Raw genomic sequence first — 14,180 nt, forward strand, 5'->3', positions numbered from 1 at the left:
GTTCTGTCAATTTCTCTAGGGAAGACTGGTTTTATTTTCCGCCAGGGATGCTCCATATCTTATAGCCTATTTCTTTGTATTTTTCTTTTGGTCGCCTGAAAAAAAATTTTTTTTTCCTTAATACTAAAAGTACTTTGAACTTAATCAGAACAGAATTGTTTAATTAAAAACTAGAAGTAGTACCGTTATAACTGGGATGACTCATCTGGTACTCTATTTTAAATGCCTCATAGACAGGAAGAAGGTTCATAAACTCATTGTAGACCAAAGTACAGAACCAACTGCATTCTTTTCCCACAGCAGATCTGACTTCAATTCATTAAGGATGGCACAGAAGAGCAGCCGTCTAACGCAAGAGTACATATTACTCCTCACAATTTTATTTTTGCCACGAGAGACGACAAGTAAGTTAATATTCTCTTTGGCCTCTTTTTAGATAAAGAAAAATTTCAGATTAAAAACGTGATGGATGGGCATTGGGTACGTATTTGAATTCCAATTTGAAATGTACACAGTTGGTATGACTTAGTATAAATGTCTGATAACATAATAAAAAACTAAGTGGAAAAATATTGTTTTTGTGGTTTTGATAGTACAAGATAGGGTGATACAGTACCTAATTCTCTGCAGAGTTGCTGCTGAACTCTTCCTACATTTTAATGCATTTCAATACTAATCTTATCCAAAACAATCCTCTCATTATTTGAACATACTACTTACAGGAGAACCTTTCCTGCAATTTTCTCCCACCTCCGCAACTGGAAGTAGCTTCTCCTGTCTCTGAATTTTAAAAGCAATACATAATCATGGTAATAGAAATTAGGCAAGGGACTCAGGCATAGTACTTAGTATGTGTATGACCCTGGCTTCAATTCCAAACACCAAAAAACTAAAAATAAATTAGGTACTCTATGAAAGAATAAAGAAGGGCTTCAAATGTAGCTCAGTGGTAGAGCACTTGCCTAGCATGTTCAATGTCATGAATTCAATCCCTAGCATTGCCCCCCCCCCAAAAAAAACAAGTAAAAATCCCTTGAAGACCCATTATCAAGGGGTAACCATTCAGCATTTTGATGTCTTAAATTTTTTAGAAAATAGTAGGCCACAATTCCATTATTTTTACCAAAGCCTTGTGCTTTTTAAAAACATTTTTAATATTTTTTAGTTGTAGATGGACACAATACCTTTTATTTTATTTGTTTATTTTTTATGTGATGAGGAGGATCAAACCCAATGCCTCACAGGTGCTAGGCAAGGGTTCTACCAGTGAGTACAACCCCAGCCCAAGGTTTGTGCTTTATAAAAGACAAATTGGGGTGGGGGCTTTAACTCAGTGGTAGAATGCTTGCCCTGCATGCTTGAGACCCTGGATTCAATCTAAAATAAAAAGGACAAGTTAATATTTACAGAATATATTAGCATATATTATGGGGGGTGCAGAATTATGGCAGCTAAAGTTCTAACTTTTGTTATTTGTTCTGAACCAGGAAAAATAAAGACCAAAATTCACATACATTGCTATGTAATGTAAGGATTTCGAAAAATTAGAGCTGGGGAAAAAACCAAACAGCTATATATCCTGGTCACCCACCCCAGAAAAAGTTGTCTATCCCACAAATCATTGCTATTTAGACATCTTTTTATTTAACTACACTGCCAAAATAGTGTCAAAACATCAGAAATGCAGAACCAAATTTGTTTATAATCCAGTCATCTGATCAGAAAAGCAGTTTCAAGTCATTTTCTGCCCCTATGCATATTCAATTTTTGATACACTTGCAGTAATTGTCAGAGATTTAATGCATATTCTGCCTTTTCGCCTAACGTTATGCCTTAAATAATTTCCCACTTTGCTATAGTGCTTTTTCCTTTCTATTTCCCCATTTCTGCTCCCTTACTTTCCTACTTCTAACTCCTAAATTAAACGAATTAAGTCTGTTAAGTACTTCTCTAATTTTTCTTTACTTTTAAAAATCCTAGTCAATGTATGTAAGATTTCTTCCCAAGTCTTTTCCTCATAAACATATAGATTACATATACACACATAATATGTTTATATTTATTTATATATACATATATATGCATATAGGATCATTCTGGGATTATTCTGCACATTCTAGTTTCTGACCCAGTGATTCTCAAATGTCACAGCACATTAGAATTACCTGGGGGGCTTCAAAAGAGCCCAATGCCTGGTGAATCAAATTGACCAAATTAATATTGTTACATTGTATGCATGTATAAATATGTAACAATGAATCCCATTATTATGTATAATTATAATGCATAAATAAAAAATCTGGAAAAAATGTTTATTTTTTAAAAGTAAAAAATTAAATAAAAAAATAAAAATGAAAAGTTCAATGTCCAATCTGCACTCATGTCAATCAGTTGGCTGTCTGGTGATGAGAGCATGGCATCAGGACTTTATAAAAGATCTCCGGTGAGTCAGGCATGGTGATGCATGCCTGTAATCCCAGTGACTAGAGGCTGAGAAAGGAGGCAAGTTCAAGGCCAGTTTGGGTAATTTAGCAAGACTCTGTCTTAAAGTAAAAAAAAAAAAAAAAAAAAATTAAAGGGATTGGGTATGTAGCTCAGTGGCAGGGTACTTGCCTAGCATGTGTGAAGCCCTGGGTTGTATTCCAAGTACCACAAAAAAAAAAAAAAAAAAAAAAAAAAAAGCTGCAGGTGATTTCATTGTGGATCAAAATTTGGTGACCACCAGTTTTAATCATTTTCTTTTAAAATTAATAATATTATGAATGCATTTCCTTGTAAAGTCATATAGATCATAGGACCATTTTTAATTGCTGAGAATACATTTTGTTGCACTAATGTAACATTCCCCTATTGATGAATATTCTCGGTGGTTCACTCAGCATATCTTAATATATTTCTTCCTATATTCCCAGGTAGTTCTGTTTTAACTGTGAATGGTAAAACTGAGAACTATATTCTGGATTCTCAACGTGGCGTCCAAGCATCTCTGGAGTGTGCTGTTCAAAACCACACAAGAGACGAAGAACTTCTCTGGTACCGAGAAGATGGGAGAGTGGACTTGAAACCTGGAAACAATATCAACTCCAGTTCTGTCTGTGTCTCCTCCATCAGTGAAAATGACAATGGAGTCAACTTTACCTGCAAGCTGCAGAGGGATCAGACAGTGTCTGTCTCAGTGGTGCTGAATGTTATTTGTGAGTGAAGGGAAAAGATAATCAATCTGAATGTCTGTGCTACATTAAATGGTAGTTGAAATCTAGGTCTTGATTTTGCCAAATGATCCCATTAATGCCCCCACAACAAAGCATAAGAGTGCCTACTTCCCCACACACTCACCAGCACTGAGTATCTGCTGGTCTCCTTTGAATTTTTCCTTTTATTTTTTCAATTAAGAATTAGGGTACTCTCCTTTTCATAAATGTATTGGCTATTTGTGTTTCTTTTCTGTGAAATGCCTGCTCATGTCCTTTACCTATTTTTCTATTGGAATATTTGCACTCTTTCTCATTCATTTTTATAACAACTTTAAAAATTAAGGGAAATTGGCCTTTGCAAATTTGGATGGTAAGCAGTGTTCCTATTTATTTATTTGATACTGGGGTTTGAAGCTGGAGTGCTCTACCACTGAGTTATATCCCCCTTTTTTAATTGTATGTCTCCTTTTTTATTTTTATTTTTTATTTTAGAGAGAGTCTTGCTAAATTGCTGAGGCTGGTCTCAAACTTGGGATTCTCCTGTCTCAGCCTCCTGAGTCATTGGGATTATAGGCATGCGACACCATGCCCGGCTCCTATATATTTTTGAATTTTTTATAGCTTTTTTTTGGTCATGTTGAACATTTTTACATTATGTTTAAAATTACCAATCCTTTCTTTGGTGGTTTTTAGCTTTTGTATTGTGTTTAGAAATATCTTTACTGGGATCATTTAATATTACCTTACACAGCTCAGTTATAGTGTTTGCCTAACATGTGCAAAGCACTAGGTTCTATCCCCAGCACTGCAAAACAAAACCAAAAAATGCGAAGCTCTTCAATGGTTGAGTTTCAGATACCCCATTGTTGGAACTATATACAAAATTTAGGGGACCATCCAATGATACTACATAGGTGCTTATATGTGTTGTATGGGTGGAAAGCTAAACAAGGTTCTAAACAAGGGAGGTGTGGTTGGGATGGTGAAGGACCATGTAGAGTAGAACAATGGTGTGGGGTGGCATGTGGTAAGATTTGGTAGAAAGAGCTCTCAACTTGCAACATTGTAATAAAAGTCAAGTTTACTTAATCCAATGAGCTCAACTAACTTTTCTGTGAAAATTTGATGTCCTTGCTACCAAAATACATGAGTGGAGAAAATGCTGAGTAACAGCTCTGGAAAATCCTGACATCCTGCAGTTTGAGTTTCCTGAGTGAATCATTTGCAGGTTCCCCAGCAAAGGAACTTTGTTTTTTATTTTCAAAGAATTGATAAGATGTGATTTTATTTTTCTGGTGGTGGTGGTGGGGGGATCAAACTCACAGCCTCACTCATGGCAATAAAATGTAATTTTTAGCAAGCTATCTCTTGGCAACTTTGATAAAGAAGCCAAGACTACCAGAGGACATTGGTGGTTTTGTAATTCAGCCTTATGAACTGACAGATGAGAAAACAGGCCTGAACTGGAGTCCCAAATCATAGTTGGCACTGAGAACAGAAATGAATCCCCAGGCTCCTAATTTAGTCTTTCCCCATGGTACCTCCTTAAGGGAGACATGGCAACAACGCCAATAATATGATTTGGTGGTTTAAAGAAATTGCCTTTAGTTTTCCAGCCTGGAATTGCTTTTTAAAAAATGTTTTAATTGGCAATTGATCTTTTGTTCAATTTTATTTATTTATATGTGGTGCAAGAGTATTAAACCCGGGGCCTCACACATGCCAGACAAGCAATCTACCACTAAGCGAAGACTCCAGCCCTTCAAATCACTTTTAAAATCATCTTTATAACAATCTTCTAAATACTGTGGCTACACACATATATACACATATATGTAACCAATTGGTCAATGATTCATAGTGACAATAATTGACACATACTAATCAACCAATAAACCAAAATGAGTTTATAAATGTGAGAAGAATATTATGTACTATCTAAAGGAAGTATTATTATTGTTGTAAATAGCAGAGCAAGTGGGAGCTGGGTGTAGCACAGTGGTAAAGTAAGTGCTCAGCATATGTGAGGCCCCTGGGTTCAATCTCTAGAACCAAAAATTAAAAATAAAAATAAAAATAAAAATAAAAAGTAACTGAATGGAGCCTGAATGATATGCTCTTTGGAGAAAGGTATAAAAAAATAGCTTCTTTCATTTGCTATTATTGCACAAGGTATAAATTGAGACTACCTCTTTTGTACTATCTATCAAAATTTAAAGTATGCCTACCCTGTGATATAGCATTTCTCCTTTTAGATATTAACCATGGAGAAAAGCATGTACATGTGCATACAAAGATGTGTGTAAAGATACTTATTGTAGCATTGTTTACCATTTTTAAATGAAACCATCTAATGCCCACCAAACTGAAGTAGTCCTATTTTATACTACAGCACTCTAAAAGCAGTAAGCTAGTTTTTCTGTTTGTGATTCATTGTGGTATCTCAAAAACATGCAAGTTATTAAGAGAATTAAGTACTTTACATAAATGTTTCCCATGTTCCTAAAAATACATTTTTTCTCCTATGGATACACTATATATATAGAAAACGATTTTTTAAAAAAAGATCTGAAAGGATTTATTCCAAATTCATAGCAGTGGATATCCCTGGGGAGTCAGAAAATGACAGACCAGGGTCGAAGAGGGTCTTAGGTTTATTTGAAATGCACTGATTTTTTTTAAAAGGGAATATTCCTGTATAACTGACATACTTAAATATTAGGCTTAAATAGCTACGTTAAAAGAAATAACCAATAGGATTTGTCCACAAATGAAACTTTTCTATTTGGTAGATATGTTCACTATTCCAGCAGCTTCCTACATATCTGAATACCATATAACATCCTTGTTGGATATGGATACAGAATTCAAGCTCATTCCAAAGAGCAACAAAATGTCATTCTTCTGAGAAAGTTATTAATAGTGCAGCCTACTCAGGGTCTAATTATTCAGTGTGCAGATTATACAAGCTCCTTTTTTCTCCTCCATGTCTACCTCCTTCCTACTGCCCACTCTTTAACCATTTTACTAATCTTCTGCACCTTTGCCAGAAAATGCAAGGGACACAGAGAAGAGGGGAAGTCAGCTCAGCTGTTTCTCCCCTTAGATGTTGGAAAACTTTGGTGGAGGGTTTGATGGATTGGAATTATCTGTGAAAGATTCAGTAAATGTGTTTGACCATCTATGGTTCTATAGCTGTTCTTATGAAGGGAGTAAGGAGTAACGCATGGAGGGATGAGAGGGCCTACTAACCTCCCATCAATGCCAGAGTTGCTAGGATCAGAACACCTTCCGGGAAGAGGGCATTTTTTTTTTTTTTCTTTTTTTTTTTTTTGCGGTGCTGGGGATTGAACCCGGGGCCTTGTGCTTGCAAGGCAAGCACTATACTAACTGAGCTATCTCCCCAGTCCTAGGAGGAGGGCATTTTTCTCTAGAGGATCACTAAGGAAATGCAAATATGCATTGGAAAATATGTGGCCATAGTCAGGCATAGTGGAGCATACCTGTAATCCCAGCAGTTTGGGAGGTTGAGGCAGGAGGATTGCAAGTTCAAAGCCAGCCTCAGCAACTTAGTAAGGCTCTAAGCAACTTAATGAGTCCCTGTCTCAAAATGAAATGTACAAAGGGTTGAAGATATGGTTCAATGGTTAAGTGCCCCTGGATTCAATCCTTGGTACAAATTTATATATCTACATATATATATATATATTTAGCCAGGAAATATATAGCTAGATAAAATGCAAAAATAAGAGGGTGCAGGTAGCCTTCAGAACTACCACCACTACAGTAATAATAGTAGCTAGCACTACCATAAATTCTTTACAAGGATTATCTCATTTAACCTTCACAACAACTCATGAGGTAGGTATTATCATCCCATTTTTCTTAGATGAGGAAACCAAGACCTTAATAGTTGAAGAACTATCTCAAAGTCAGAAGTAAGTGGTGTAGATGGAATTAGAGCTAATGCTAATGCCTGCCTTCTTAGTATTACACTGTTTTAGGCAACTCTAGCACAACTTAGTTTATTATATTTACCCTCGGAGAGCAGACCCAAGTTTTATACTCTTGAGTTGTTACAAATTGTCTAGTTGGCACAGATTCAATATCATATACAAGGATGTTTAGAATCATATACTGTTTCATTGTTTGTCTTCTCCACAATAAATGTTCTATGAGATTTAGAACTAAGTGTGTTATTTACCATTGTATCTTTATTTCCTAGCCCATGCTGAGCACAAAGCAGGTACTGAATAAATTCTTGGCAAATGAGTGAATGACTACATAAGAAAGACTGAAGGAAGACCTTGAACATGGGTAAACTGCTGCTTATGTTCTAATTAAACTTATATGCTTGAATCTTGCAGTTCCTCCCCTCCTAAGCGGAACTGAGTTCCAAACAGTTGAGGAAGACAGCAATGTGAAGTTGGTTTGCAATGTGAAATCCAACCCCCAGGCTCAGATGATGTGGTATAAAAACAATAACTTTCTCACTTTAGAGAAAAACCATCACCAAATCCAACAGACAAGTGAGTCTATTCAACTGTCAATCACTAAAGTCCAGAAATCTGACAATGGAACCTACAATTGTATTGCAAATTCACCTCTGAAAGTGGAAACCTTGGACTTTCACCTGATTGTTAAAGGTAACTCTCTTTTTAAGTAATATCCAGCATGGTGAAAAACTCATAATAGAGGCTCAGTAAATATTTTTGGTGACAACAAACGATGACACTTGTACTAGAATCTAGATTTTTTTTGGAGAATTATCCCCACCCAGGGAATTTCCCATTAAGAATTCTAGTCAGTTCTTTTAAGGGAATTATGCCCTTCCATAGCAAATGCTACCTTTTGAGCAAAGGTCTTTTGCTAGAACCAAATGTAGGAAGCAATTCTGATTGTTTTTTGTTTGTTTTGTTTTGGTACCAAGAATTGAACTCAGGGGCACTAACCACTGAGCCATATCACCAACCTTGTTTTGTATTTTATTTGGAGACAGGATCTCACTGAGTTGCTTAGTGTCTCGTTTTTGCTGAGGGTTGCTTTGAACTTGCCATCCTCCTGCCTCAGCCTCCTAAGCTGCTGGGATTACAGGCTTGCGCCACTATATCCGGCTATATCTACCCAGGTTTATCACCTCTGCAATAACAGAGAACAATGAAGATCTAAGTTTTTTTTTCCCTCCTCACTTTTTTGCTCAGACCAAAAGAGAAAGGCGAGATACCTGGTGTAGCAGATGCAGAAAATGCTCATGCACGCATTCTCTGGTCTCAGGCCAGTATGCAGGAAGCAGCCAAACAAGCTGAGGCTCCTATATCTTGTTAGAACATTATTCACTTTGTCATTTGCTTCCCTGTACCTACTCATGCTACTGTTGCCAGTGTCCAGGAAGCCAACTGAACCCCTGCCAAAAATGATGGATTGATGTACCCAGTACTGATGTATTCTTTCCTCTTCCCGCCCAGTAGGGGTAGTCAGGACATGAACAGAGTGGCTGATGGGAAGAATTGCTGTTGGTTGACTTCCCATCATTGTGACTGTTCAGTAATTTGTCCTGCAGAACAAATTACTAGGCACTACTTGCTTTAAAAACCAATCTCACAAATAATCTAAGTACCTACAGATACAATATCTATAGATACTAAGTACCTATAGATAGAAACAGTAGAAGGGACATCACCTTGAAATTTGTGGCATTTTACCTTCCCCAGGTTCCCATAAGCACAGTAGTATGCCTCATGCCATGTCATTCTAACTGACTGTAAGACCACACTTGGGGGCTGGGAAATTATACCATTCCTTTCAGCTAAAAAGAAATTGTAATTGTTCTATGCCACAGGCGGGGTGTGGGGGGGAATCTCATACAGCTTGTGTGGCAATCAGCAAATTGCCTTTCGGGTGGGCAGAAACTTGTTTTGGGTGGAGCTCTTCCAAACCAACTTGTTTTTCTTATTTCTTCTTGCTTCGTTACTTCCCTGACTGTTGGCTGCCTTTATAACATAAGCGCTCTGCTGCTGGTGCTGAGGCTCAGTGCCAAGTTTTCCATAAGGCTCTCCCAGCTTCATTGCTCAGTGGGGTAGTTTCTAAATGAAGCCATGCAAAGCTAGAAATGACATCACAGAGCTATGCGTGTGTGTGGTGCTGGCGATCGAATCCAGGGCCTTCCACATGTTAGGCAAGCACTTTTCCTGCTGAACTCCATTCTCAGCCCTTTTTTCTTTAATTTTTATATTTTTGAGACAAGGTATCATAAATTGCCCAGACTGGCCTTGAATTTGGGATCCTCCTGCCTGAAGCTCCCAAGTATCTGGAATTACAGGCATGTGCCACCATGCCCAGCATCATGAAGTTTTCTTGAGCCCATCTGCCAAAATTATTTTACCACAATGAAGGAAGGAGGTGGAGATACCAAATCTGGTTACAAATGAGAGCATAAAAACAGGACAAGAGGAGAGGTGCCGTTATGTTTGTCAAAGTCACTTCCAACAGAAACGTAGACTCCAAAGTGAGCCAATGGCTCAGATAGTTTTCAGCTTGTTTGTGGAATGAAAGCTGTCACACATGGCTTCATTTTATTCATCCTGGTAAAAAAATATTCCAACCTGTGACCGAATTCTGATTTCCTAATCATCCCATCTTTGCTTCCCCTTTGTTTTGATATCTTTCCTTGCCACCAAAGTAGAGGGGTCCTTAGTAAGATAAAGCTCCTTAGTGAGTCCCAGAGCAGGCTCCAGAAGAAGGCCTATTGAACACAGTTTCTCCAGAGGGTTGGTAAGACCCACACCTTTATGAGAATAATTTTTAGGAACAAAAATTTTAGGAACAGCTAAGAGAGGGCAGAAGTGAAGGATACTTAATCCATTTGCTCCACTAAAATTATTCTGCATAGGATCTGGACAAATAATAGGAAGAAAATAATTAAAAGGCAATTGATGAGTGTGTTATACATTTATGGGGGAATAAACTCTATTTCGTGTCTTGAGGCACATAGGGTTTGGACCTTGAGATTAGATTCATCTAAAGTTGCCTCTTCCCCTCCTCCTCCCTTTCTCCCTTGGTATGCTCTCATGACCCTATTTCTCTTATAATACTTACCTCAGTCTGTAGTTTTCATTTGTCTAATGTCTGTTTCCCTCATTAAAATATAAGCACCATGGAGTCAGGAACCTTCCATGTCTGCTCCTTTCTTTCTCAGGGCTAAGTCTAGCACCTAATGCACATAGGTCACTCAGTAAATATTTGCTGATTACGCTTCAATTCACAAACTCAATTGTACAATAAATAGCATATTCTATTTTTTTATTCCTCAAATTTTATCTAAGCCACAATTGGAGCCCATTCCCTTCCTTGGGTGGCACTGGAATTCAGGGACTTGGATAAAGTCACTTAAAAACCTTTGTTGCCAGGCATGGTGGTGCACACCTGTAATCCCAGTGGCTTGGGAGGCTGAGGCAGGAGGTTTGAAAGTTCAAGGCCAGCCTCAGCAACGTAGTGAAGACCTTAGCAATTTAGTGAGACCCTGTCTCAAAATAAAAAATAAAAAGGGCCAGGAATGTGTCTTAGTGGTTAAGTACCCCTGGGTTCAATCTGTGGTACAAAAAAAGAAAAAAGAAAAAAGAAAGAAAGAAAAAGAAACCTTTGTTTTGATCCTAAATGCTTCCACTTTGAAGCATTTCATTCCCCTCTCATATCAAACATATTAAAACAAGGCACATTAAGTGTATTTTTTGCTGTAAACATTTTGAAAGGAGCTTTATAACTTATGTACCTTTTGAATTTTGTTATAAATAAGTTATTAATTTCATTCTCAAGTTGAAACATTAATATTTAACTGTTGGATTATAGTTAACACAGGGTTACATTTTATAGATATTCAAACATTTAATAATTTTGATGTTTTCTTTTTGTATTTTGGAGACAATTCTTTATCCCCCACCCCACCTCCAGGCTTTCAAATACAGGCATCATGCCTGTCTGATGAGAGAAATAACTCTGTGCCTTCCAAGGGCTTAGATAATATTCCAACCTGTGACTGAATTCTGATTTCCTAATCATCCCATCTTTGCTTCCCCTTTGTTTTGATATCTTTCCTTGCCACCAAAATAGAGGGGTCCTTAGTAAGATAAAGCTCCTTAGTAAGATAAAGCTCCTCCAAGCTGTTGCAGTTGCTGCTGATCTCTTCTTGGTTCAAGTTAGTAGACACTGTCCTTACATGCTTTTTATTTATTTATTTATTTTTAATAGTTTTTATTTGTCAATTAACCTTTATTTGTTTATGTTATATGGTGCTGAGGATCACACCCAGTGCCTCACACATGCTAGGCAAGGGCTCTACCACTGAGCCACAATGCCAGTCCCTCACATGCTTTTTAAAAAGCTATGGAGGGCCTGAGAGAGGTGTGGGGGGGAGATTCTTGGCTAAAGTTGGAAAGGCTTAGAGTTCTATTTCCCTAGAGGCACCATGCAGTTACTTTCTATAATGTCTTATCACCTGTTTAGAGTACTTTCACAGTACACATATAATTGTCCCTGGTGCTCCCACGGCCCATAGACTTCTCTCTCCTTCCTTGTCCAGAAAGCTCTCCACCCTTTATCTTCTTGCTCTCAAAGACTTCTTCCCCTACTTTCCCCCTCTGAGATACCTTCTAATATTTTGGGGGTTTTTTTCAAAGGTAGGAAAAATCATTGACTTCTGCCTACTTCTACTTTGGAACAGAAATTGTGGATGAAGAAAGCACAAAGTGGTCTAACTGCTTGCTTTGGGGGAGCTATTTATATTATAATAAATTGCTCTTTCATAAAGGAATGGATTAAAAAACCTGCTTCTGTCATTTATTGGTTCTGTGACTTTGGACCTGATCTCTCAAAGCCCTTACTTCCTTGTCTGTAAAATGGAACATATCTACCTTTTGGCATTGTTGGGAAGATTTAATTAAGAAGATGATATATGTAAAATGCAAGATACAATGGCTGGGACCATACATATTAAAAGCACATAAATTAGAAGCATATAATTGTTCATTTTTCTTCCCTGTGTTTGCATTTCCGGCAGATAAAGCTGTGGTGGTACCAATAGAACCCATTATTGCTGCATGTGTTGTGGTCTTTCTGACACTGTGCTTTGGACTGCTTGCTAGACGACAAAGAATCATGAAGGTATGTAAGTATTCTGAGTTATGAGGCAGCAAGTCATCTAAAGGGTTGGGGTGTAACTCAGTGGTAGAGTGGTTGCCCTGTATACATGAGACCCTGGATTTGATCCCCGGCATCACACACCCCCACAAAAAGTCATCTAAATAATGACAGAAAACTGGCTATAAAAATAACTTGAGGGCTGAGGTTGTGGTTCAATGGTAGAGTGCTTGCCTAGCACGTGTGGGGCACTGGGTTTGATCCTCAGCATCACATATAAATAAATAAAATAAAGGTATTGTGTCCACCTACAACTAAAAAAAAAAAGTAAGAAAATAAAAAAATAAATAAAATGAAGTTGCTCAAAGAAACAAACATTGCATATATATTATGAATATTTCTTCACAAAGAATAGAAATACATACAGACAAGGTCTGAATGAAAAATAGCTGTGGTGTTAGGGGTATGGAATATGGTAGGAGATTTTGAGTTGATTTTTCTTCCTTTTAAATTTCCCTTTATTGTTGCTATGGTGTCTGAGGTACAATAAATAAACACAAGGAGGAACATCTGCTCTGGATTCAGAAATCTGCATGCTTACCTCTTGAGTACAGTCACATGCTCCAGCTGGAGTGGGCTGGGGTTTGAATTGTCAAATGGTTAACCTCATTGCTTAGCATGATTCAGAGTACGTGCATGCATAGGTTAATGCACACATTTGACTCTGCCAGTTAATTCAGTGCCAAAGGAGAGCTGATAGGGCAGAAAGCCTCTAAAGAAAGACCAGGATGCCCTCAACTGAACTCACCAGTCAACAAGGGGCATCCTCCTTGCAACAAATAACTAAGTGTTATTCAGGGCAACAATGTCTCCCAAGAAGAAATTCACCCCACGCTTTGTAACAATCCAAAAGCAATTTTTCCCATATATAGATATATAAAAAAGAAATGCCCAGCTATCTAGGGATCCTGAAAGCATCCTGATTAAGAGTTGCATCATTTTGAAATTCAATAAAAACTATTTAGGTGGTCAAAGAAATGAGACCTCAGCCAGTGCAGAGGTGGCTGTATTTCCACAGCATCTGCCCCTAAAATTTCTTGATGTATTCAAAATGTTTATCTGTAGGCCTCAGAAAAACAGGGAAACCCATTGCTCTTGTTGTGTTTGCTTTTAGCTCTGCATAAAAGAGAAAGACCCTCACACAGAAACAGCTCTGTAAGTACTCTGAACAGGGTCCATTTCCACAAGCAGTGGGCAGCAGTAGTGCATCATTAAACCCATTTCAGGCAAAACTCCTCCAGAGATGGGTGGTACACGAAGATGAAAAGGTTCAGAGGGGAATAGAAGGTGCAAGAAAATCTGCCACCAGTTTACAGTAAGACAAATTGGAAGGCTGCCTAGAACCAAGAACACCTTTGTGTCTTACGCCTACTCTCTAAGCAAGTTTGGCCAATGCTTTTGCAACTGCATTGCCACACAAAGCAAATGACTGAGAGAACCTGCCCTAAGGGAAGTCACTGCTATAGTACTTCACAACCAGGTCAGGAGCCACAATCCTCATCTTAACTACTGCCTTCTCTTTGGAGCTTTCCTTTAGTCTGTTGGCTTCACATATGTGGAGTGCATATGGGGTAACAAGAACAAAAGCATCCATTGGAGAGGATAGATTTTGTTTTGAATTTTTTTTTTCATATCACTAAGATCGTTATAATTAATTTCTTGGTTTATTTCAGATGAGAAAGCTGAGATGCCATCTAAAAGGAAAAGTTGTGCATCAGGACCTCCTCAATTTATGTAGTCCCATCTGTATTTATTGCTATTATTAAATTCACTCCTGTCATATTGTCAGAGGTT

At 37.8% G+C, this 14,180-nt stretch overlaps 1 protein-coding gene across 1 annotated transcript; it reads left to right on the plus strand.

Annotated features, from left to right (window-relative positions):
- The first annotated feature begins 284 nt into the window (after positions 1 to 284).
- Tmigd1 (transmembrane and immunoglobulin domain containing 1) lies at positions 285 to 13,545 on the plus strand. The gene is made up of 5 exons (XM_047542760.1): positions 285 to 404; positions 2,913 to 3,194; positions 7,562 to 7,840; positions 12,247 to 12,350; positions 13,501 to 13,545. The coding sequence occupies exons 1-5, from the start codon at positions 326 to 328 to the stop codon at positions 13,543 to 13,545; spliced, it is 789 nt and encodes a 262-aa protein (XP_047398716.1). The 5' UTR covers positions 285 to 325.
- Positions 13,546 to 14,180: the final 635 nt, after the last annotated feature.

The sequence above is a fragment of the Sciurus carolinensis genome, chromosome 3 (assembly GCF_902686445.1).
Source record: "Sciurus carolinensis chromosome 3, mSciCar1.2, whole genome shotgun sequence".
NCBI lineage: Eukaryota > Metazoa > Chordata > Mammalia > Rodentia > Sciuridae > Sciurus > Sciurus carolinensis.